The sequence below is a fragment of the Nelumbo lutea genome, chromosome 6, assembly GCF_056320005.1.
Source record: "Nelumbo lutea isolate HS-2025 chromosome 6, American lotus-T2T, whole genome shotgun sequence".
NCBI classification, from domain to species: domain Eukaryota; kingdom Viridiplantae; phylum Streptophyta; class Magnoliopsida; order Proteales; family Nelumbonaceae; genus Nelumbo; species Nelumbo lutea.
The window spans coordinates 2317730-2344132 of record NC_142689.1 but is presented as its reverse complement, the minus strand read 5'-3'; the positions used below and the strand labels follow the sequence as shown (position 1 = coordinate 2344132).

Genomic DNA, 26403 nt, shown 5'->3' with positions numbered 1-26403 from the left:
AAATGCAGGAAGAAAAATCTAATGGACGTAAGTTCTAGCTGGTTGTAATGAAGGCTTGAACCTGAATAAAGATGAAAACCAATTACAATTAGAGAACTTTTAATCGCTATATATCGAAATAAATGCAGCGAAAACACAGCTGTGATTATGTTTCAGGCTGGTTTTTTGCCGCGTCGATCTCCAAGAGTTCAATATCACAAACATCAAGTATGAATTGTATTAAATGGTGATGTCCACTCAGGCCCTAGCTAGACTCCCACCCAGATATCATTTTATATGAATTGTATGAACATTTATTTCTTTCATGTGGGTATTGGGGAATGCCGGTCTGGACAAGGCTGCATCAAAAATCAAAACACATGGTGGGACTTATATACAACCCAAGACAAATTGTGGTGCAGCCCATTAATTAATGGCCAGTATTTCAAATGTTTCCCCGGCATAGATCAAATCAATGTTACGGACCCAGCAGCCCGGCCCGGCCGGGCGTCAAACCATTTTCCCCTGTTGGGTGCTAGTCAAGTTGTCCTGCTCACCCCCCAATGAAAGCTACCTAGCTAGCTGGGTCTGTGTTTGTCAGCTTAATTTAGATCAAAGTAGGAAAAATAAATGACCTACTCATGCATGTATATTACATCAAAAATTATTACAGTAGTCAGTAGTGATACACGAAGAAACTCCAAATCAAAGCCGGCCCGACCCAATTCATAAATCTGCCTCGGCAATCAGCATAGGTCGGGATCTGGCCTAAAACCTGCCTTAGGTTTAGGTTTAGCATTAACATGTTAAAGGATAAACCTGGCTCTGTCAAAATGGTCTAATATTCTCATTCATTTTAGACGAAGAACATTAAAATATATAAACTATTTTTCTTTTTCTTGTTGTTGTTGTTGTTGAACAATTTGTGATGTGGTTAGATTTCAAATTACTCTGTCCAACAAAAAAATTAAAGCAGACCAAACCGAGTTCGGCTTCAGTCAGTGCAAAGCCATTCAAACAACTCTTACATCCTTACATTGGGAATATCTTCATACTTCTGTACTTTATTTTATGGGGAGATATTCCCAATATAACAATAATTGTAAGAGGCTGTTCAAACAGTATGAATTCGGGCTTGCACTCACTGAAGCCGATCTCAACCAAATCATTTGCGATAATTTTCTTTGGATAAAAACTCTTGCCCACTAGCATGGCGTTTGGAAGCGTGGGCGCTTTTTGGAACCGATTTTTAAGAAAAAACGTACATGTTTTCAAGACCCGTTATTTCACAAAAAAACGCTTCTGCCACATAGGCAGTGAGCAACACTATGCTGTTTGGTAAGGTGATTTTCATCACCATTTTTCATGTATATGCTGACAGGTAAGCACCACATAGGATACACATCAGTCAACCGTTGGGGGAAATTGGCTGAACCAAACAATGAGATACATGCATCGGGGGAAATTGGCTGAACCAAACAATTTGGTGTTTCATGCATCGGTGGGGTCCTGATTTTCGAGACATGCCCATTTTTTTTAATAATCGGCTGAACCAAACAATGAGATACATGGCCGTTTGTTGAAACGCCAATGTGGATCCGACGTAACACCGTTTTTTTTTTTTTTTTTTTGAAAAACAGCCACAGTTCCAAACATCCCCATCTTCTCATGGATGGAAATTGAAATATTCTTTTTTTTTTTTTAATAAGGAACCGTTTGATAATGGCCGAAGGGGTGAAGTGAATGTCGTATTGCTTTGTCTTTGTCTTTAATCTAGTAGATTAAAAAATTATATAACTAGATATTTACCTTTCTTATTATAATAAAGGGTAAAAAAAAAAACTTGCCATTCAGTGAGTGAGAGCGCAAAACAACAAGCTTTTCTTTTAAATATTCAGTATTTTTTTAAATAATCAGTCTTCCCAATTTACATACACTCTTTTCACATTAACCCTACAACATAATTGTTAGCCCGAAAAATCAACAATTTGAAAATTAACTCAGATTATGTCCCTCACCCTAGAAAGAAGGTGGGGCTCGTGAAAATCAATAATTGGAGATCCCAATGGCTTGCGTAGGGGTAGTAATTGAGCGGGTTGGGTTGGGTTTGGTCTGGGTTGAGTTCTAATGCATCTAATTCGCCAATCCATTAATAACTCCGTTATATAAAATTAAATGGGTTAGGTTCAATCTAAACCCGCTTTAACCTAACCCAATCTGCCCAAACCCATTAGTCTTATATTTATGGAATTAAAACACAAACTCTCTCTCTCTCTTAACAAATAAGTTGATTGTAGTTTGGTAGTTATTGTAGTTACTTTTTACATAAGTGGTGAAGGTTCAAATCACATTACATACATGTTATTTTTACACAAGCGGCAAAGTCATTTGACTATGTTCGGATTCCGGCTTTGACCGAACCACTTAGGTTCAAACCGGTCAAACCAACTTAAACCATTTAGGTTCAAGGGTGGTTGAACCATTTATATCTAGATCAGTCCAGTCAGACTGGACCGGACAGGTTCAGTCAATAGTGGATTGACTTGGGCCGGGCCATATCAAGTTTGCACACGGGCTTAGGACCGGACCGGATGACACAAACCGGGTCAATGTAACTAATTCGGATCAGTCCGGATTCAGGTCAGATCGTGTTGGTATTGGTGGGCGGATGGTCCAGATCAGGCAAAGCACACAGAGGTCGAATCATCCAACCCAAAAGCGTTCGGATTTGGGATCGACAAGGATCGAGTTATACTAGGTCAGGTCGGATTGTGTGAACATTGGTTGGACCGGATGGCCCAAATCGGGCAGAGCAAGCGGCACCGAACCATCCCGCCTGGGGTCTATTTCGGATTTGGGTCGACCCGGATCAGTATATGCTGGATCAGGTCAGACCGCGTTGAACTAGTCTAGACTCGTGTCAAATTGATTTGGATTTATGTTGGGTGAAATGTATTGATTCAAGACAAAACTAAATTTAGTCAATAATTAATAGAAAATTAATGCATTAATTATAAATTATTTAATTCAAATAAAGAAAATTAAAAAAAAATGCTAAGGAATTAATACTTGTGTCTATAATGGTTAACCCAATGGTTATCCACAACCCAACCCAACCCAACTCATTTAAATGGGTGGGTTGGGTGATGGGTTGATCACACAACCCGCCAAGTAAATGGGCAGATTGGGTGTGTTCAACAAGTTGGGTTAAAAATTGCCACCCCTAGGCTTGGGTTAGAGGTGAGTAAATGGATAGGTTCTATCTAGAGGCCAGAATCGAATCAAGTTTATCTTGAATTGGCTTTGAACTGATCATATCCCACCTTTTATCATGTAAGGTCGGGTTTCCAAATTCTTGAAACCAACTCCCACTCAAGTTGATTCCAGCATCTAGGGTTTATCCTACTTGGAGAATAGGCCTTGAAACTGAATTTGTCCTAAAATAAATCCTAAAGTACTTTGAGGATGTGAAGTTTTGAATCCAAACATTCATGGTTACAAAGACCATGGTCTCACCTGACTATCAATCACTTAAGTTATTTAGGTTGTGTTTGATACCATTGTTGTTTCTTCATTAAACATTTGGAATTGATCAATAGAAATTGGTGTTAAAATATGAATTGTTTTGTCACATAATCAAAAATGTTTTTGATTGATCAATACAAATTATTGTTGTTACTTGAAACATCGAATTTGATGTTTTAACTCTAAACAGCAATGATTAATCCTCAGAAGCATTTTTTCCATTCAAGTGGCTCTTTTATATGACATGACAACTCATCTATTTTCTATATATTGATCAATCCCAAAACATGTCATGAAGAAACTGCAACATACCACACACAACTTTAAATATTTTTATTCAATTTAATATTTGAATGTGTATGGTAAGCATTTAGTAAGGTAAAAGGTAATATTTATAAGATTTAAATTATAATTATATGTTCTGAATTATTATTATTATTATTATTATTGAAAATAAGGTTTTTAAACTGCACTGGTCCAACCCATGCCCACCCCGTAGCTTGGTTCAACATGGGGCTTTACTCAATTTTAGGGCTGTCAACCGGTTGGGTTTGGGTTGGGCCCAATTAATATCGAAACCGATCTATCAAAAAATACTAAGGACCTAGAACCAAATTAAACCAGATAAGGTCCATAACTTTTAGACCCAAAACAAAGCCGAACCTAATAGGGTATGTAACTTTTAGACCCAGAATGGAATTGGTCGGTTCTCCAAACAATTTGATATAACTTGATGGACCCGATTATAATATACCTACCGAATCCATTGCCCCTAATTTTAGTATTTCATTGTAAACAAAGTCTGACGCTTTATTTAAAGAAAAAAATCTACAACGTATCAGGGTTAGGTGGTTATGGCTGGGTTCGGACTTTGGAGAGAGGCTATCTCTCGATGTGTAGTACTATAACCGAAAAAGAAGAAAGAAATTAGCAAAATATATAAATCAATAACATTATAGCTCTGCGTATATCAATCCAGGGTTTACTTCACCCATGACACTGAATCAAAGCTGAAGCAAAGGAGATGTAATGGAGTAAGGTCAAGGTGGATTTACCACTTAATCTTTTCAAGAATCAGATGCTGGTCAATCCGACGTAGTCTACGAATTGAGGATAACAATCACATAATTCTTGCTAATTAGACAGTGCCGAGTTTACAAGGACGGTGTCGTGCCATGTATCCTGCGATCAAGAGACGTCAAAGACCTAAGGAGTTGTCCCCGGGTAGGCACTCCGGCGCTCAAGTTAATAAGGGGGTGGTGAATGGTCGGGCCGAGCAATGAGGGTGCTGGTCCGAGCAAAGTAACAGTATGGGTGCTAGAAGTCGTGATCCCTTACCTCGTGATCCCTTATCCACGTGGTGTCTGGCTAACATGGCTGAAGGAAAAAGGCGGGCGACCACGGTAGTAACAAAGCTCGGTCGGGCATTGTCGACATGGCCAAGCTATGCCAATGTGGTCGGGCGATGACTAGGCGGCCACGTGTCTCTCTGGGCTAGCTCAGTCATGACCCCAACACCACTCCCCTAGTTTTGAATTCGGGGGACGAGATTCTCTTGGTTCGTTGCTCGGCTAAGGAACTTCCGGGCTTGCTATTGCCCACACAGCATCAGTCGTTGCTGAGGGACTTATGAGTTGTTGCCTTGTCTGTGTCATGTTGGTCGTTGCCGAGGAGCCCTCTGATCGTCGGCCACAAAACTTAAAAAAGAACTGAAGTTTTGATTCCCGAACTACTACCCCAATTCTGTTGTCGAGGAGGGGGAATGCTCGGCCAGACTATTGCGCGATCGTGTAGCCTTATCTGGCGTTGGGGTTCGATTGAGGTCGGTACTGGGCACTTTGGTTGGGACGGCGTCCTTGAGCAGCCCAGCCGAGGATCCGCGTTAGTGGTCGGACCAGCACTGAGGGTCAAACCGGCGCAATTATGGTCGTAACCGCTGCCTATCGGGGGCAACGCTTCAGCTTTTGATGGTTTGTGCATACATTATTTGTTGCGTCGATTGGTCTTCTGAGGCATTGCCAGAGGTGCTTCATCTGTACCGTTGATCTCTCCTTGGTCTGTGCTCGTGGTGGCTACAAAAGAAAAGGGGGAGAGACCCTCTTCTCTGTATCATTTGAAAGAAGGTGGTTGGTGTTGTTCGGCGGTAATTGCTCGGCAGGTCGCTTGGGACATCGATTGGTGGGTTGCTCGACTGATAGCTCGGCAAGTTGCACGGTGGTTTTTGTTCCTCAGCTCTGTAGGTTGCCCGGTATGTCTCTTTAATCTCGTCGGTCCTCTTCCTCTTCCATGTCCTCCAGTAGTTCGGGTTCCAACTCTTCTCATAGCTCAAACTACGAGCCTGAGCTAAGATTTTGTGGCTGCCGAAGTTGAGGAGGCTGAGGCTGGTTCCTCCGGGATGGAGGCGGAGCTTCCTTGGCGGGCAAATGGCCACTGATGCTGACGCCCGAAGATATGGCTCAGATCCGAGCTACGTACGCCATCACCATGAAATACCAAATGAGGTGTCCGCTGCCCGGGGAGATGGCCACGGATGCTCAGACCGGTAAGCTATGCGTTTATGAGCATAGTTTGGAGGCTGGGTTGAGGTTCCCATTGAGCGAGGTCACCGAAGTGCTGGCCTGGTATAGGGTGCTGCCAGTGCAGCTGATGCCAAACTCCTTTATGTTCTTACTCAGCCTCATGTCCTACTGTGTGGTCTGTGATATCGAATTAACCCTGGGGATGGTAAGCTTTATGTTCCAGCTGAAGCACCACCAGCAGAGGTACTACTATTTCTCTAGTAGGCGGAATGTCCGGTCGCTGGTCGGGGATCCTTCTTTCGTGAAGCACTCTTTGTTTGTCGAGTCACTCTTCCCTTGTCTGCTTTCTACTTATCTCGGGCATTCTGTGTCGTAGGTATAAGGATGACTAGTGAAGAAGAGATTATTCGTCGGATGAGGGCACTTCAGCAGAGGCAGGGGCGAGTTGGTACGCAGACGGAGGCTCAGCCCGAGACAGAGGAGCAGCCACGATCCACAGATAGGGCAGATCATCGGCAATGGGAGGCCGAGGCGGACGATGTTGTCGTGGTTGACCTTTAAGGGGTTCGTCGTCCAACGGGTACATCGGGGACTGAAGCAGGCGGCAGCAGCTCGGGTCTACATATACCGCTGTGGTCGGTTTGTGTCGACGATAACATGGAGATGCCTGGGGTTCTTGAGCAGTTGCTGCGAGGGATCATGACCATGTCGATGGCTCGAGAGTCGGTCGGGGTCGGCAACAAAGCCTTAGAGTGTGCACTTCTACGGTCTGCTGCCCAGGTGAGTTCCTTTCTTTCTTATCCCTTGTGTTTTTGTTTGTTTTTTTATTTTATTTTATTTTTTTTTGCGCATACACACATCATCTTCTTCTGCAGAATGCTTGTGCGGTGGATGCGTTGGTTGATCATATCCGAGACCTCTGATCAACGTACGAGCAAGAACACTCCAAGTATCTGCGGCAGAAGGTCCAACTGACCAAGCTTCAAGCTGCTGGGGAGCGGTTGGCCGTGCTAGAGAGGGAGGTGGACGAACTGAAGGTGCAGCTGGCCGAGCAAGCCAGCATTGTTCGAGGGTTGAAGAAAGAGATTGTTGAGCTTAAGGCAGAACGGGAGAGGTTGAGGCAAGAGGCTACCAAGAAGGCAGTTGACCGGTACAAGGTGTCGGAGGAGATGAAGTTGCACATGGATGTGTATGCCGAGGCTTCCTTCGCAATTGGATTCAATGTCTTCCGACGAAGGATCCTTCGCCGCTATTCGGAGCTAGCTGATGAGTCGCAGGGCTGGGGTGCTTACGATTCGGATACTCCGCAGGGTTCCGCCGAGAAAGCCTATGAAGAGGCAGGGGACGAGGTTGAAGCTGTTAATGGGACTGTTGACTCTGCCATCGAGGATTGAGCGGCTGTTTCTTCCATTCTTTTTTTTTGTCGTACTCCTCTTTTTTTTTATCTTAAGTTGAATATCAACGCTTCTTTGTGTTGATTATGTGTATGCCTCTTGTTGTTGTTGCTATTCTTACTTGTGCCTTTTCCTTCTTCCAGCCAAAGTATGCCTGGTCGGGCTATTGCGCGGGCCGAGCCGGACTGTGCCTTGGGCGTCCTCTTCGTACTAGTGCAATTTTAGTTTACTGGCTAAGGCATGGCTAGTCGGGCTATTGCACGGGCCGAGTTGGGCTATGCCTCGGTGTCCCCAGTCTTCTGCTGATTGTAGTGTAGTTGTCTGGGATCTTTCAGTTTCTTTTGTTGGTCGAGGCATGGCCAGCCGGGATATCCTACGGGCTGAGCCGGTCTATGCCTCAGCGTCCCCAACCTTCTGCTTACCGAGGTGTAGTTGTCCAAGATCTTTCGGTTTTCGAGCTCTCAGTCATTGGATGTTCAGTGTCTGGTCTCGGGAGCCTTTAGGGCCCTTCCAGGGCTAGCCATTTCCCAGCTAGCTCAACCGTTAAGCCAGTGGTTGTGTGGAGTTCCACGATCGTCCTCAGGCCTTGATGGGCGAGGGCATTCTTTCTCCACGTTTAGGCTCAGCCATGGTCAACTGAGTCAGGTAGCTTAGTTGGCGATAAGCTGCGGATGTGGGCGTTATGGGCTCAGCCGTTTTGGGATCGGCGGAGTCAACTTGGTTGGTAGTGCGACATGGCCTATGCATGTGTAGTGTGTGCGGTGAGCGTGTATGTGCCTAGAGGTCAAGGATGTAGTTTAAAAGAAAGGAAACTTTCATTGCTTGTAGATCTACTGGTAGTACATCCTGAGATTTCCCGAATTCCAACTCCTCGCTATCGGTCAGCCTTCGAGGTCTTCGAGTCTATAAGTACTCGGTTCGAGGACACTGGTGATTCTGTACGACACTTCACAGTTTGGTCTGAGCTTGCTTTCTCCAGGCGTGGGGAATATGACTCTGCGTAGGACAAAGTCGCCTGTCTTGAACACGCATCTTCTAAATTTGGAGTAGTAGTGCCTTGCATCCTTTGCTGTTGTGTAGCCATTCTTACAAGTGCTTAGCCCCGGACTTCTTCTACTAGATCCAACTCCGGGCATAGACCATCGTCATTCTGCCCCTCATTGAATAACTCGGTCTGGATAGTTAGGGAACCTATCTCCACGGGGACCATGACTTTAGCCTCGTAAGTCAGGCTAAAAGGGGTCTCTCCGGTGGCGGTCTGCGAGGTCGTCCTGTATGCCCAGTGAATGCTCGACAGCTCCTCAACCCACCTTCAATTGGATTGATTTAAGTGCATTTTCAGGCCGTGTAGCAGGGTGCAGTTGGTTACCTCGGTCTGCCCATTACTCTAGGGTCGGTGCACTGTTGTAGTCCGATGACTGATTCTTAGGTCGGCACAGAGGGCTTCGAACTTCTTGTCGATAAACTGTGTCCCATTGTCCGTGATGAGCACCCGAGGGATGTCGAATTGGCAGACAATACCCTGCCAGAAGAAGTTCTGGGCATTATGGGCGGTGATGCATGCCAAGGCTTCGGCTTCCACCCACTTCGTGAAGTAGTCCACAGCTACGAGAAGGAATTTCTTCTGTGCAACCACGGTGGGGAAATGGGCAAGGATGTCCATTCCCCATTGGGCGAACTGCCATGGGCTGGTGATCGGCTTCAGAGGGGTTACGAGCTGGTGATAGAGATTGGAGTGCCACTGGCAACTGTCACACTTTCGGTTTAATTGGGCGGCGTCCAGCTTCATCGTTGGCCAGACGTAGCCCTACTAGATTGCCTTATGGGCTAATGTGCGCACGCCGGGGTGATCCCCGCATATGCCCTCATGTATCTCCCTGAGGACGTAGTCTGTTTCGGCTAGGGGGAGACACTTCAGGTATGGGAGAGTGTGGGAGTGGCGGTAGAGTTGGCCCTATATTAGGCAGTACCGAGCTGCTCTATATTGGAGCTTTTTCGCTTCTGCTCGGTCTTCTGGGAGAGCACCTTCTCAAAGATACTCGGTTATGGGGTCCATCTAAGATGGGCCATTGGTGCGATGCTTGGCTAGGCTAGTGTGTCTAGTCGGACAGTTCGGTCAAGGTCGGTCTGTAGTGAGCTGGCTAACTTCAAAAGGGTGTCAGCTTGAGGCATCTACTGAATATTGAAATGCATAAGTTGTTGAATGAGCTCCTGCACCTTTTGTAGATAACTCGCCATGGAGGGAGTCTGAGCCTCAAATTGGCCGTGGATTTGGTTGACCACTAGTTGCGAGTCACTAAAGGCCTCGATTCTTCGGGCCCCAAGGTCCAAGGCAAGGCGGAGCCCGGAAATCAGGGCCTCATACTCGGCCTCGTTGTTGGACAGCTTGAACTTGAACCTGAGGGCATGTTCCAACTCTGTGTCGTATGGGCCGAGGAGGATGAGGCCGACGCCGCTGCCCTGTTGGTTTGACGAGCCATCCATGTACAGAGTCCATACTAGGGCAGTGGGGCCGGTTCCTCGGTGGTGAATGTGCATTCTGCGAAGAAGTTTACTAGGGATTGGGCTTTGATCGCCGGTCTGGGTGCGTACTTGATGTCAAATTCACTTAGTTCCACGCTCCACTTGACTAGGCGGCCAGATACTTCCGGCCTTTGTAGTATCTGCTTGAGGGGCTGGTAGGTAAGTACTTGGATGCTGTGGGCCTGGAAGTAGGGTCTGAGCTTTTTGGCGGTTGTGACTAAAGCTAAAGCTAACTTCTCTAGGTTGGAGTACCGAGACTCTGCACCGCTGAGGACTTTGCTGGGGTACTAGATCGGCCTTTGTACCCGGTCTTCTTCCTTAATCAGCACCGAGCTGACGATCTCATCTCCAACCGAGAGGTAGAGGAATAGCTCGTTCAATGGATTTGGCTTAGTCAGGAAGGGCGGCGAGCTCAGGTACTGCTTCAACTCCTGGAAAGACTACTCACATTCTTCAGTCTAGCGGAAATCTTTTGGCCACTTAAGGGCTTTGAAGAAAGGGAGGCACCGATCCGTGGATTTAGATATAAATCTGCTAAGGGCGACTATTCTTCTGGTGAGTCGTTGCACCTCTTTATGGGTCCGAGGAGATGGCATGTCAAGGATGGCCTTTATCTTCTCCCGATTTGCTTCGGTCCCTCTCTGTGTTACCATGAACCCTAGGAACTTTCCGGAGCCGACCCCGAAAGCGCACTTGGTTGGGTTTAGCTTCATCTTGTATTTTCTGAGGGTGTCGAAGACTTTGCGAAGGTCGACCAAGTGATGCTTGACCTTCTTACTCTTCACGAGCATATTGTCGACATACGCCTCTACATTCTGGCCAAGTTGTTCTTTGAATACCTCATTCACCAGCCACTAATAAGTGGAGCCAGCGTTCTTTAGGCCAAAGGGCATTACCTTGTAGCAGTATAAGTCGCGGTCGGTGATAAAGGTTGTCCGCTCCTAGTCATCCGGGTGCATCCGGATTTGGTTGTAACTCGAGAAAGCATCCATGAAGCTCAGTAGCTCATGCCCCACAGTTACATCGACAAGTTGGTCGATCCTTGGCAAGGGGAAGCTGTCTTTGGGGCAGGCCTTATTTAGGTCGATGTAGTCAATGCAGATTCTCCACTTTTCGTTGGCCCTATTTACCATTACTATGTTGGCCAGCCAATCGGGGTACTTGACTTCCCGAATGAAACCAGCGTCAAGCAGTTTCTGTACTTCATCACCGATCACTTGCCACCGCTCTATGGTGAAGTTCCTCTTCTTTTGCTTCACTGGTCGATAGCGGGGGTTGACGTTCAGCTGATGTGTGATAACTTCAGGGTCGATCCCGGGTGTGTCCGCTGCTGACCAAGCGAATACGTCAGCGTTGTTCCTTATTAGTTGCACAAGTTCTTCTCGAAGGTGGCCCTTTACTAGGGAGCCGACTTGGACTATCTTCTCGGGATCTTCTTCAAAGAGGGGGACCTGGAAGAGGTCTTCCACAGGTTGGCCACGCTGAGCCTTTACCTCATTGCGTAAGTCATAGGCCTCTACCATCAGTGTCTCAGCAGTTGGACGTGGCCCTCGGCAGGAGAGCTGGTAGTAATGTCGTGCTATTCTCTAATCTCCGCGTGCCATCCCTATGCCGTACTTGGTTGGAAATTTCATGGCGAGGTGGTATGTCATGACTGCGGCCTACAGGGCGTTGAGGGTCGGCCTGTCGAGGATTACGTTGTAAGAGGAGGGGCAACGTACCACGATGAATTCTACCATGGCCATCCCAGTGACGTCGCCGTCTCCGATCAAGAGGGGAAGGGTTATTCTCCCAATGGGCAGAAGGCACTCCCCCAGAATCGCATCAAGGGAGTATTGACCGGTGAGAGCCGCTCTCTGTCGATGCCGAGCTTTTTGAATGCATCTTCGAACAGTACGTCGGTAGAGCTCCCTGTGTCAACTAGGATCCGCCTCAACTCGAAGTTAGCCACCTCAGCCATGATGACCAAGGCATCGTCGTGTAGTGTCAGGACCCTTCAGAGGTCGTCATCGGTGAAGGTGATAGATATGCTACGCTTCATCCTATGACTCGGTCGCCGATCTCGCACAGCCGAGCATATCTCTTCCGACCTGAGCTATTCTCCCCACTTGCGATGGTTCCCTTGATATGACATGGATAACGTCGGTTGGGGGGCCTCGGTGTGGCGGTTGTTGATCTTCATCCGTTCTTTGCTCTTCTTTGGCTGGCTTCTCACTTCTATTAATGAAGTCATTGAGGTAACCACGCCTGGTCAGATCATCAATATGGTTACGCAGGTCGAAACAGTTCTCTGTGTCAAGGCCTCGGTCCTTGTGGAACTCACAGTATTTGTCTCGATTCCTCTTGTTACTTTATGTCTTCATCTTCTCGGGCCACCTGACGTAGTTGTGGTCACGGATCTGCACCAAAATTTCAAACCGCGGTACATTGAGCTGCGTGAAATTCTGGTAGGTCGATGGAGGGGTCTGAGATCTATGGTCTGGTCGGAAATCCCGTCTCTTGTGATCTCTGGCCGACCTCTCGGACTTCCGCTCATCGGTATCTCTTCTCTTATCAAGCTTCTCATCTTCGTCTCTAAGTTGCGCTTAAGCCTCCTCGGCGTTGATATACTTCTGCGCGTGGCTCATTAGCGCGGCTAGTGTCTAAGGAGGGTTTTTGAAGATGGAGAAGTTGAATGGCGAAGGGCGGAGCCCGTGCTATATGGTCGTAACTGCGACTAATTGGTTTAAGTCTCTGACCTGGAGTGCTTCCTTATTGAACCTCACTAGGTAATCTCTAAGGGACTCTGCCTTCTTCTATCAGATTTGCATGAGGCTGGCTGAAGTTTTCCAGTGCTTCTGGTTGGCGGTGAACTGCGCTAGAAACTGGATCTCTAGCTGATCCCATGACGTTATGGAGCGTGGTGGCAGGGAGGAGTACCACGCCAAAGCTAGGCCTTGCAGGGTGGCTACAAGGGCTTTGCACATCAATACTTCCGACGCGCCATGCAACATCATCTGAGCTTTGAGTGTCGCGACATGGTCGAAAGGGTTGGATTTCCTGTCGTACTTGTCGAACTAGGGGGCTCGCCATCCAACAGGGGTATCTCGTTCATGATGTCCTGGACGAAGGGCGACTCCTTGGTGATATGCGTGGTAGCTTGTGCAGGCTGGTCCACGATGGGCGTCACACTCTTGTGAGTCTGAGTGCGTTCTAGTTCTTCTAAACATTGCCGGAACTCTTTGATCTCGACATCTCTGTCGTCCGGGGCCGCAGTGTGTGTGGTCTTCTCCTTCTTTGGTCGCGTAGGATGATCCTTTACTGAGCTTGACTCCATAACGGAGACCACAAAGGGCAATGCCTTCTTGCCAAGCCTTTCTCTAGTGGGGATCCGAGCTGACTGGCGTGTCTGGCTGCAGTGATCCTGCTCGCGGGAGCGTGTAGTAAAGGCAGGCCTTTGGGTCGTGTCCTGCCTCTCTCGCTTGGACTGCGCTCCCCTCGTGTCAGACCGACACACTTTGGGGTCCTCGGATCGAAGATCGTCCTTCGTGCGCATCGGGGAGTGAGGGGGGACGACCCTGTTGGGCGGCGCAACAGACCCCAGTGCCTGCATGAACTCGAAGATCTTGTCGACCTTCTCTTGCATAGCTCGGAACTGCACTGGGTCCACAGCGGCCAAGGTCTGTGAGGCTTCCTAATGCGAGGAGTTGTGATGTCGGTTCTCCTGAGATGGGGAACAACCTACTGATCGTTCGGAGTGGTCTTTAGGCATTTTGATCGGTTTTGAGGCTGTGTAGCAAAGGATTTTTCGGGAAGGCTTTTTGTGCGTTACCATAGACGGCGCCAATCTGATGCTGCTCAATCCGATGTGGTGCACGAACTGAGGAGTGCAACTAGATAATCCTTGCTGACTGGACGGTGCCGAGATTACAAGGACGGTACCGTGCTATGTATCCTACGATCAAGAGAGGTCAAAGGCCCAAGGAGTTGTCCCCGAGTAGGCACTCCAACGCTCAAGTTAGTGAGGGGGCGGTGAATGGACGGGCCGAGCAATGGGGGTGTTGGTCTGAGCAAAGTAACAGTATGAGTGCTAGAATTCGTGATCCCTTACCTCGAGCATGGAATACCTTTTTATAGTCGGGGGTCCGTCTTTGGGTCGGATTAGGGTTCCAGGATAATTGGGATAGAGCTCTCCGCTGAGGTTACCGGGGTAGATTCCTACTCCTTATTGGAGTTGTATTCCCACCCTTATCCGTAGCCAAGCTTATCCGTGTGGTGTCTGGCTAACATGGCTAGAGGGATAAGGCAGGGGACCACAGTAGTAATATAGTTCGGTCGGGCTTTGCCGACATGGCCAAGCTGAGCCGACGTGGCTGGTGGGATAAGGCAGGGGACCACGGTAGTAATATAGTTCGGTCGGGCTTTGCTGACATGGCCAAATTGAGCCGACGTGGTTGAGCTATGCTAACGTGGTCGGGCGATGAATTAGCGGCCACGTGTCTCTCTGGACTAACTCAATCATGACCCCAACATCATAACCTAAAAGATAGTTAGGTGGGGGTAGTCAGCACTGAATAGGCTTTAATTCTCTAATTTGCCCTTCACACAAAAAAACAATCGAGCACCAATTGTGTACATCGACTTTACCGCTTCAATCGGAGCCATTCCATCTGGTTCGGTAGTTCTCTAATAATCTGTAGTGCAAATGGACCCGTTCCCAAGTCCTGATTTGGTTTTGAAATTGATTAGCGTACTCTAGTTCTGCACTGACCCAGCCCAGTTCAATCCACTTATCCAAGACCTGATGACGAGAATCTACACCAACTATTAGTCCAGCCTCCCATGGGCCTTACAGGAAAGGACTATTCGTAACCCGATCTGTTTAGCTAAAGCCCAAAAGCAAACCAGAAAGGCCTATTTACTTATTGGAGTTCTTTTTTGGTTTCGAAAATAAATGAACCAACAGGAGTCCATAAAATCCTTATCATTAAGAAGAAGGGAGAAACTGAGGTCCCTCATGGATCCTCTAAATCATAAAAGCACAGAAAAAAAAAAAAGATCCCACGATTTGAATGGCCAGACTTTGGGAGCCTCCTGCACATGCACGAGCAAAAGAATATTTACAATTAATATTCTTTTTGTGAAAAAAACAAATAATGACGTAATATAATTAATAACATGAAGCTGACAGCAGCTTTTTTTTTTCAAACAGCCAAAGTTTTTCCAATTTGCATTGCACATACAAATGCAAAGTCATTTCTATACTTTGTATTTGCACCGAACATTATTTAAAAAAAAAAAAGAAACTTTATTAATGATCAAAAAAGAGGGGGGGGGGGGGATGTGACCTCACCCTCAAAGCTAAACATGGAGTAGAAGCTCTATACATAATATCAAGAACGATATAAAATTTTAAGAAGACTATTGAAGGTGATGACCTTTGTTTATTCTTGATGATGCCTAAACAGTTTCTAATTGTATAGTCTCCTGCACCATTTTAGATTTAGAATTCAATTTTTATCTTATTTTGTTTTTTACTGTGACCAGTTCTTGATTTGTATCATCCTTCCCAGTTGTATGTATTTATATATATTTGCATTGAATTGCAATCTTCCCAAATAGTGCAAATACAAATATAAAAACACACCTGAACACAATTTATTACGATACAAAATATGGTTTTGACACATGTAATAATTTATAATAGGGGGACACACACCTGTATACTGGTTTGGTTATCCTAAACCCAATACGTACTTTGTTAGTAGGTGTTCCCAACTCTTTGAATGGAACTGATTGAATGTAAAATCCTCTCCGAGTATGTATGGAGCTCGGAGATACCCACAAGCTTTCTTAACATAGATCCGGAGTGGTACTTATCACGTAAAGAAGCAACCGTATAGAGAATTCGGTATAGATGCACGATCCGGTGTAGATATGCAATCGCCAAACGAGGGATGCCAAGCAACTCGCAGGGAAGTTGAGTTGTGTTCCTCGCTCCAACCTCACAGTCACATTCCATCATGTATTTGAAAACTTCTTCTAATGAATATTAAAAAAAAAAAAAATTGTCTAAAACTCATCGTTGCTTTTCATGAATTCTCTTTAAACTCTCTAGGGTATTTAGCATATAAGCGCAACTTTTGGAGTTTAATATTAATAAAAGTAATACATTTAAAAAAAATTCAAAAATAAATTAATTTTTTTAAAATAATATCAATAAAAGGCAAAAATACTGTTTGTCTTCTTCTTCTTGCCATTTGTTCACTAGACTCGCCGTCCACTGCTGCCCGCCACCACCTACGCCCACTTTTGCCTCTGCCTCCGGCAACATTGCCGGTGGTGGCCAGAGGCAAAGGTGGCAGCGGCCGCACTGGTGGTCATTCCTTTGCCCGCCGCCACCGCCACCTCTGTCTCCACCCATCTCTAGCAACGTTGTCGAATGCAAAGGTGGAGGTGGCAGCGTTGGACAGAGAAACCACCAGCACCGCCGCCGTCGCCGCCACCACCTCTACCTTCGGCCACCTCCGACAACGTTGCCAAAGGTGGAGGCAGCAACGGGTGGTGGTGGACAACGGTGGATGGCGGCTATGGTGAACAAATGGCAAGAAGAAGATGAACAGTATTTTTACCCTTTATTATATTATTTTTAAACATTTAATCTATTTTTGAATTTTTTTTAAATATATTAATTTTATTGATATTAAACCCCAAAAATTGCCCTTATATATGTTATTATCCCAACTTTCTATAACTTTTCAAAACGTCGGGCATTGTTAATTTATTATTTTACGCTTCTTCCACCGCTAAAATCTTTGTTTTCTACTTAGTAGTTTAACGCCAATATTATTTCCCTTTCTTTCTCTCCCTCCGATTCTGCCCTCTCTCTCTTTCCATTTCCAGAGAAGCCCAACCCTTCAGTACCGCAGTCAAATTGCTCTTCCACGATTCTCTCCTAAAAAGCTCCTTCATAACGACCAACGCCGAGGATGCCCATCTGTTCTACTTGCCTTTCCCCCACGATTCCTCCCGTAACTACATAGGGATCGTCCGGTTGATCAGGAATCTGCGGACAGACTTCCCCTTTTGCTTCCTCTCTATTACTGCCATGCATCAATCTATCCCCACTTCTTCGTTTGTTACGACTCGACCGACCTCGATCTCTATCTTTCTTATTCCCTCGATCTCTCAATCTCACCGTTTCCTGCAATTCCATTGGTCCATCTTCCTCTGTAAATTGAACAAAAAAGGGAAAAAAAAAAAGCAATGTCAGGATCAGAGAAAAAACGAAAAAAGTATTGTTATAAACAGTATAAAAGGCAGATATGAGAAGTCCGAACCAGGAGAATCCCTTAGACTGCTACTCCTCTATCTCCTTCTTGACAATCCATTTGATGCTGCTAAGCTTCCTCTTCTTGCTTCTCTGTTTCTATCCATCCCTTACCGCTATTTCTCATGAAATCAAATACAGTGAACCATAAATCTTATCATTTCACACTTTTTTGTCCATAAACCGATCTTCTGACCAAATTTCACAATAATTTGCCGGAATTCAATGGAAGAAAACTTCAGATTCCGGCCGACCTCGACCAACAAAATGATTCAAGTACCAAATCTCAGCTTTTACTTATTCTCTCACTTCACTTCTCTCTCTGCTTTTTTGTCTTGCTTTTATGCTTGCTCTCTAATCTCACTTATGGTTTTTCACTCTTCGCGAGCGGCCAAGATCACTTGCTTCCGTCAAAGATTTAACCTTAACTGTTGAGATCACAAGAAAACCTACGGTTGTGGTTGGCTAGTGCCAACATGGCAGAATAGACTCGTCGGATGTACTGGATAATGGTTCACTAGATTCTTCATTCTCTCGTATCTATCTCCCTCGCACGTGCATTTCTGATCGTCCGGTTGGGCACTTATTCGGTCAAAAAAATGTTTAACGGGCTGATTCACCATTCAGAGGCAGTTTAGTCATGAAACATGAATTTAAGATGACATGAACAACTTAACTTACGTCATTGAATTTAACGGTGTTAAAACGGATGGTGAATTTTAGAAAATAAAATCTCATGAATTTTGGACGTTTTGAAAAATTATAAATTTAAGAGAATTTATAAAAAAGTGACGTAAGAAGCAGATGTCGTCCCACACAAATAAAACACTTAACAAAGAAGGAAAATAAATGATTCCATCCGTTTTACTCGAGTTCAAATCTGCCCCCCACCGCCTTGCGCCCCAAAAACGTCCTAGACAATGGGAGGACGCCAGCTGTCTTCCCACACACACTCTCCCATCAGCGCGTGTGAAGTTAACGGAACGGCCGTTAGTTCCCAATTAGGGCCCAATACCAAATTCTCGACCTGTACTGTGCAACCTTGCACTACTCCGATCCGATCGTCTCCAGTGTCGATGACTGTTCCGGCAGATACAGCGTAGATACGAACTCGCCTCTTTCGTCCTATCTCCCTTTCACATCCTTTATTTTTTAATTTATTTTTTTCAATACACAACACAGGAAGAAGGATCACGGACGACCACCGACCATTATACAGGTGCGTTTTTCCTCTTCATTCTTAGTTTTTTTTTTTTTTTTTTTTATTTGCATTTCCCCAACCTGTTCTATGTATTTTTCCAAACCATAAAGCAGAGAATGAAAATCCAGTCTCTTCTTCTCTTCTTGATTCCCCTCTTGGTTTCCTTCTTTCTCTTCGACAACGAAGTTTCCGCCATGCTACTCGGCGACTGGCAACCCATTCAAGATATGAATGACCCACATGTCCAAGAGATCTGGTAGTTTACCGTTGCTAAGTACAATAAGGATGCCAAAACCAACCTCCAGTTCCAAAAGGTGGTGCGGGGTGAGACCCAAAAACGTCGCTGGATTCAATTATTGGCTTATACTAGAGGCAACGGACAAGGGTGTCACCAACAACAACGAGGCCGTTGTGTGGGAGAAGGCTTGGATGAGTTACAGGAACCTGACATCCTTCAGACATGTTTAGATCGACCAGTCTACTCGGTTATTGCCTGCTTGGTGGGTAAAATGAAGCAACTTTAGTGATACTTCAGTTTGTCTTAATAAGAAAAGAGGAAGGAATTAAAATGTTGTTGTTATGTTAGTTTGATATTAACGCAAATCTTTGGACTTTGGACTCTCAACTCTAAAGAGTGAAAATATCATGTCTTCTTTATTAAAAAAAAAAAAAAGTTAAGGAAATGAAAGCTACCATTTTCGTGTTTTATATGATGAATAAGAAGAAAAAATCGGCAGCATATATCAGTGTAACAGTTTTGGGAAAATGCAAATGGAAAAAAAGGGAAAAATAGAAGAGAGCAAAAAACGCACACCTATATACTGTTGCTGGTGGTTGCCGGAGATGGCCGGTGGTGGGTGAAACCTCTCCTTTGTTTTGAATCGAAAAAACAGTAAATTATAAAAAAGAAATGAGATGAGAGGGACGGATTCATACCTTCGGTGTTTCTGCCGCAATGGTCATCGGCACTGGAGACGATCGGATCGGAGGAGTGCAAGGTTGCACAGGTCTAGGTCGAATTTGGTTTTGAGCGCTGGTTTAGAACTAACGGCCGTTCCGTTAACTTTACACGCGCTGAGGGGAGTGTGTGTGGGGGAGGACAGCTGGCGGCCTCCTATTGTGTGAGACGTTTTTGGGGTGCTAGGTGAGGGGCAGATTTGAACTCGTTTTACTCGATAGAAACGAAACACGTGTCATCTCTTCTTCTCTTAAATTGATTTCTGCGGCCAGAAAAGAAGCCGTGCCATTACCTCCGTGCATTTGAAGTATCTCGCCGTGCATAATATTACGTAAGAGGATGAGATATTCTCCATTTATGGCTGTAATGCTACGTAGTAGCCGTGGGCATTGATACCCTCTATCGCGGGCCCCACGACACGATAGCACTGCGCCATTGACAGATACTCAGCTGGTAAATTTCGAATAAGCTTTTGGAATTTGGATCTGCTAAAGCATCTTCCATTCTCGATTCCCGGCATTTCCATCATATCCCGCTCCACCCTGAACAGATCTAATGGTCCTCATCTTCTTGCAGCAGCCCTTCTTTACCCTCATAATGTAGACGAGGTCCCAGCTGGTTCTTGATATAGTCATATTGTTGGTGTCACAGAGAGAGAGAGAGAGAGAGAGAGAGAGAGAAGGGAGAGGGATTTCGTCTGCAGCCATGGACGTCTTGGGTTCTCCCTTGGAAGCAATCGTCTTCAACTATCTGAATCTGGGTTTACTAGCGGTCGCTAACAGCCTCTGGACCTGGGTCGCCATCTTAACGGCTGCTTTTAGTGTCTGGAGAATCAGAGCCGTCGGTTTCTACCCTCGCCGGCCAAAAGCAGACTTATATTCTTCCTTCAACGATCGAATTACATACGAGTCTCATGCTTTGTTTGAGTTAACGCCATCTGAGTCATCGGAGAAGCCATCTCAATCGTCGTCGGAGTCGGACAAACCATCAGGAGCTTGCAGAGTAATGTGTCCTTCTAGCTCTTGTTCTTCTTCGGTTTGGACCGTTGAAGATGAAGGTAGGACAAAAGGAGGTAAGTATACCGTGCATTATTATTATGAAGAGGTTCACGACAACGGCGAGTCAACGCCAAGGGAGATCTCGGACGACGAGGTTGCCGTTGCTGAAGGCGCCGACGGCGTTTGCTGGGATGGAGGAGACATTGACGAGGGATGTAGTAGTTTTGGTGGAATATTCATCAGCAGATGGGGAAGAGGGGATTTGGATTGGTATCGTTACCAGGATCCAACGGTGCTTGACGGCAGCATCGTTAGATTATGGGACGATCACGGATCATCACACTATTAAACGGAGAAAACCGCCGCCGTCAGCGTGGTAGAGGGCAAGGGGCATTTTGGGACTTATGTAAGAGTAAATGGTAAATGTATATAGAGTCAAGTGTTTTTGACTATTTGTGGTTTGAATACACTTTTTGTTTTGGGTGGGGGGGCTCAGATTCTCTCTTTCTCTCTCAAATGAGTCCGGATCTCCTCTCAAATCTCAATCAAGTTGCTCATCCTCAGTTCCTCTACTTACAGAAGGATATTGATGAGTGCTAGTTTGTATGCTCTCTCACTCACTCACAGTGGAGTGTGGTCCACAAATGACTAATAAACCGGCCGGTAGATGTAGATGTAGGTGACATCTCCTTTGGTTTGCTGGGGGTGTTCATGTTCTGATATCTGGACGGTGTCGGTGTCGCTACACTTAGGGAAACCGACAAGAAGAAGGACATTTTTGTAAAAAAGAGGTCCAAGCATCTGACGGTTAAGCGTCTCAATTGAGCGGATGACGTGAAAAAGATGGTCCACAACCACAAACCACAAATTCATCAATCCATCCACAATCTACGTAACATGTGGTGATGTCGGGTCTTCCGCTTCCCCATTTTCGTCCCAATAAAAAAGCGGAAATAAATATCGCTACTTAGATACCGATCTGTCGGAAATAAAATGTGTATCAGTTGCTAGTCATAGTTGCAACCACACCCAATCAAAATCAAAAAGAAAAAAAATAAAAAAATAAAAAAAACCGTCGGTTGCTGGCGGATCTCTAATAATTTGATACTAGCAGAAAGTGAGCACGGGCATAGGAGAAACAAAGGAGTGATTGTTTATTTAAAATATGATTATATAAAAACCGATCAAATTATAAAGTTTTTGGGATTTAAAAAACTATTTATTTTCTTGGGTTTCAAGCTAAATCCTTTAAATTTATTGTAAAACAAGACAGCAATTGAATTTTCAATTAAAAATCCTGTACTACCCTAGAACCTTATTCAGATACCGAACTGAATTTTAGTGAGTAGCTCTCTTTTTGCCAATTGGCATTGCATCTTTAGATTGTCTTGCTGTGTGACATGCTCCCTAGAATCTTATTTTGCCTGGTAACTATCCTAGAATCAGTTTATAGCTGATTTTGCATTCTTTAGCAAGGAAAAATAACTGACCAAATATTGGTCTAACAAATGAGAAAGTGACCAAAACTCCTGCAGCCACATAGGTAATGCACATGATGGGAGGTCTGAGGATTTTGCCTGAATCTCCAGCAATGTGGTTGATACAATCTCCTCTGACATATCTCATTCAGGTTCAGCATAATAAATTCAGATGAGTTACAATATTGTCCCGTTTTCTCATGGGATTCCCCCTGTTCCCCACAAGAAGTCATTTGGTTCCAGAATGAATGCACCCCCTCCCGAAAAAGGCAGAATAAACATCTCTTATTCTATAATAAGAAACCTTAAGCCACCAAGCGCTTGGATATGTTATTTTAGTGTATTGTTTGATTTTCTAGAAAGATTATTTTCCTTTTCTAAGTGTTATCCAAAATGATTAATCTGTTCTTGGTTGATTGTTTTTATTTACCATTTTTCTTCTATGATTTTAAGTGTTTATTATGTAGTTGAGGTGATTGTATGGTATCAACATATTGTATAATTGTATCAAGGTTAGACTATGACTTTATTGGCTTCATCTATGTTCTAAATGATTAAAGTTTTATCAAATGATTACTTGTCAGGAATATATAGGACTTATTACAGCTCTCGTAATGCTGAAGAAGAAATATTGGTTTGTGTGGATATGCTACAGAAAATACAAATTTTAGTTTTTATTTAAGTAGAGGGTTGATAATTGATTAATTAAAGCTATTTGGGAGATCAGAAATAGAAAATGAACTTTTCTTTCTTTTGTGGGTGTTTTGGGTGGTATAACCATAATTTGATATGAATAAGAGATATCATGAATTATAGATTTATAGTGGATTTGTCTAATTCTAGGTATCAGTGATTTTCAGTAATCAAATAGATTGGTTCACTTTGGATTTTCTTGAAACCAGATCTACAATCATATCTTTTTTTTTCTTAATTCTAGACTTCTTTTGAGATTTCTATTCTCTCTTTTTACAAGATAAATAATCATTTAGAATACATTGTTCAAATCAAGCTCAGACATGCTTTTAAATCTTAAATAATTGGAAGAATACACCATTCAACCAATGGCTGAATTTACAGAAGTCCAAAGAAACTGAAATAGCAGGCGGATTAAAAATAAATAAAGAGGATATAAAAGTCTAAGGTGGCGTTTGATAAATCTGAAATTTCAGATCTAAAAAGTTAAAAAGATATTAAAAGTGTCTGAAATCTGAACAAAGGCATAAATGCTTTTTCTACTTTTTAAAGGATCTGAACAGATAATGCTATTTGTGTTGGATCAATTGTGTAACATCTGAAATTGCTTTGTTTTACTATTTTACCCCTAGAACAAGCTATTTTGTAATTTTGAATGCAGTTAGCACTATTTCATATAAAATAATTTTTCAAATTCAGAATAATATCAAAATTATACAAAAAAATTAATATAAATAATTAATTACAATCTATTAAAAATTTAAAATTTAATAAAATTTAATAAAATTAATAAATAATTAACTATTTAATTATTTAATTATTTAATAATAAATATTAAATAAAACTAAAAATAAATATTAAATATTAATATGATTAAAATTTAATAAAGTTAAAATAATTAATTATTTAATTATTATTAATATTAAAATAACACAAATAAAAATAGTAAAATAAATCATAATTGATAATAATTGCTAAAAATAATTAATCATTATAAATAACACAATAAAAATAATTAATCACTAATAAAAAATATTAATATGATTAAAAATGAATAAAATTAATAAAATTAATACAACCTAACCTATCATCTTCTTCATTTACCCTAATCTACTATTCATCGTCTCATCGATTCGAACACAAACTAGAGTTGCCACGACGGTTGCAACGGGAAGACACCACACAGAGAGAGAGAGAGAGAGAGAGAACTGTCGCTAAAAGTTGCAACAGCGGAGGCGAGAAGTGGGAAGGTAGGGAGAGAGAGAGAGAGAGAGAGAGAGAGAGGCATTCTTCTTGGAGTTGCGCTTCCTCCCTGAGAAAACATGAAAATAACTAGGATATTTGGGTTTGGGGTTAGTGAGGGGTAGTGCACATCATTTACAAAATATTGGAAGGGTAGCTTTGACTATGCACTGACTTTGAAACGCGTCTGAATGCGTTAAGAGCCAGCCCAAGGTCTAAGGTTTTCAGATTTGAAAACAACATTCAGATCAAATTTAAGAGGTAAAACCGAGCAAGTGTGCGGATTTGAAAAGCAACATTTTCAGATTCAGACCTCTGAAAAGTGCAATCAAACACCACCTAAGTTCTAACTTATAGTCCTAGTAAATAAAAGTATGGGAGCTCAGGTCGAATACAAAAGGACAATATTCAACAAATATCCAAAAAATGAAAATAATTGCAGAGTAGAGGGGAAAATAAACAAATGCAAACACATGTAAAGTAGGGAAAGTATGACCCAAAAAACTCATAAAAAGATTAAGAAGGAAATCATATTTTAAATGTTCTCCCTAAAATAAAATAAAAAATACATCAATGTTCCCAAAGCATGAGAAAATATGCAAAAAAATCTTAGGAAAAAATGAAAAAAGTGAACCGAAACAAAGAAATGCAAATATAATTACATGAAGGAAAAGAGAACATGAAAAGTGCAAAAAGATTATGAAACAAGAATTAGTAAAAGGTGGTTCAAGTAAAAAAAAAACATTTTGCAGCATGTAATACAAGTTAGAAAAGACAATAAACACTTAGAATTCAAAAGAAAAAAAGTTTTGCATCATTCCTCCCATGTAATAAAAATTAAAATAAAATAAAACACAACCAAAAATAAAATAAAATAAAAGACAACAAAAAAAAAACAAGAACAACTAAAAGAAATAAATGCATTAACAACTACCAACATTAAAGAAAAGACATTAAACACATGAAAGTAAAGGCATTAGGAAATAAAATAAAACCTGTGTATACCAAAAACCAATAATTCTACAAAGTATTAGCACTACAAATAGCATTAGGAAATAAATGCATTAACAACTACCAGAATTAAAGAAAAGACATTAACCACAAGGAAGTAAAGGCTATTGTAAAAGTAATAACAACACCAAGAGAAAACTTGTATATACCAAAAACCAATAATTCTACAAAGTGTTAGCACTACAAATAGCATTAGGAAATCAGAAAATACTTGCAACAAAGAGGAGAGTTGAAGAAGTACAAGGAGAAGGAATAGAGAAGAGAGTTAAAGAAGAGCATGCATTCAAAATAACCGAAGGGGATATAAATAGGAGATAAATGGCATGTAAAGACAAACAATCATTAAATGAATGTAGTGCAATGTCAAGAAAGATATTATTATAATTCCACTTTAAACATTAAACAGCCCCAAAACGCAGACATTGGTTATCCTAAAATATAAGCTGATTAAATGTTAGTAACAAAAAGTTGAAAGAAATCCTAAAATAGAAACAAATTAAGGAAGAAGGTGAAAAAAATGGAGAGATGTTACCTCGGAGCATTTATTAGCCAAGATGTTATCTACGAGTAGTGTAGGATACAAAACGGTTACTATCATTGCAACCGTAGCCAAATGCCGTCAAAGTAGTGTAGGATACACAACGCACTACTACCGCCGGAATAAACAAGAGAGGGAGAGGGAGGGAGGAGAGAGAAAATCATGAGAGAGTGCAAAGGAGGTTTCACCATCACTGTTAGGGGTGTCCATGAAAAATCGAAAAATCGAACCGAACCGCAAAATGCGGTTAACTGAATCGATCGATTCGGTTTCGGTTCAGAATTTTTGAAAAACTAAAGGATCGTTTCGGTTTTCGGTTAACCTACAAAAAAATCAACGGTTAACTGAACTGACCGCTATATATATTTATATGTATATTTTATATATATTTTTAATATGTGTCACATATTTTCTATGGATTATATATAAATATATATTCATTATATATATACAAATATATACTTATATTATATTTATAAATATATTATATATTTTTAAAATATTTAAAATATTATATATATATATATATATATATCATTTATTATGTATAATATAAAATTATACATATATTTATATAATATATATTATAAATATAAAAATCAAAAAACCGAAGAACCAAAGAACCAAACCAATAAAAAACCAAAACTGGTGTACCGGTTCAGTTTCGGTTTGGCGAAATGGAAAAACCGGTACCACCGATATGGTTTACAAAAAAGGGAAAATCAAAAAACCGAAGAACCAAAGAACCAAACCAATAAAAAACCAAAACTGGTGTACCGGTTCAGTTTCGGTTTGGCGAAATGGAAAAACCGGTACCACCGATATGGTTTACAAAAAAGGGCCATGGTTCGGTTAACCGAACTGTGGACACCCCTAATCACTGCCACTACCGTCGAAAGGGGGGTTTCACCATCACTGTCACTACCGTCGGAAAAGGTCCTAGATTTATCAAAAATGAAATAAGGCGACAATTCTGGAAACCTGTGACATCTGTGTTGATGTACTGGTGCTCTCTATCTTCTTCCTCTGCAACTC

At 42.8% G+C, this 26403-nt stretch overlaps 1 protein-coding gene and 3 long non-coding RNA genes across 4 annotated transcripts; 2 read left to right on the top strand and 2 right to left on the bottom strand.

Moving 5' to 3' along the window:
• Nucleotides 1–16593: 16593 nt before the first annotated feature.
• LOC148846801 (uncharacterized) lies at nucleotides 16594–17860 on the bottom strand. The gene is made up of 2 exons (XR_016100231.1): nucleotides 17260–17860; nucleotides 16594–17149 (listed from the first exon to the last, which is right to left on the bottom strand). It is a non-coding gene; the product is annotated as an uncharacterized LOC148846801 (long non-coding RNA).
• A 423-nt stretch (nucleotides 17861–18283) lies between these two features.
• LOC148846800 (uncharacterized) lies at nucleotides 18284–19158 on the top strand. Its single transcript, XR_016100233.1, has 2 exons — nucleotides 18284–18468; nucleotides 18637–19158. It is a non-coding gene; the product is annotated as an uncharacterized LOC148846800 (long non-coding RNA).
• Nucleotides 18461–19526, bottom strand: LOC148846799 (uncharacterized). Its single transcript, XR_016100232.1, has 2 exons — nucleotides 19387–19526; nucleotides 18461–18943 (listed from the first exon to the last, which is right to left on the bottom strand). It is a non-coding gene; the product is annotated as an uncharacterized LOC148846799 (long non-coding RNA).
• A 437-nt stretch (nucleotides 19527–19963) lies between these two features.
• On the top strand, nucleotides 19964–20990 carry LOC148846798 (uncharacterized). Its single transcript, XM_088948134.1, has one exon. The coding sequence runs from the start codon at nucleotides 20114–20116 to the stop codon at nucleotides 20753–20755; it is 642 nt and encodes a 213-aa protein (XP_088804260.1). The 5' UTR covers nucleotides 19964–20113; the 3' UTR covers nucleotides 20756–20990.
• Nucleotides 20991–26403: the final 5413 nt, after the last annotated feature.

Excerpts from the sequence above, each read along its gene's own strand:
- LOC148846798 (XM_088948134.1), top strand. The coding sequence starts at position 20,114 with ATGGACGTCTTGGGTTCTCCCTTGGAAGCAATCGTCTTCAACTATCTG.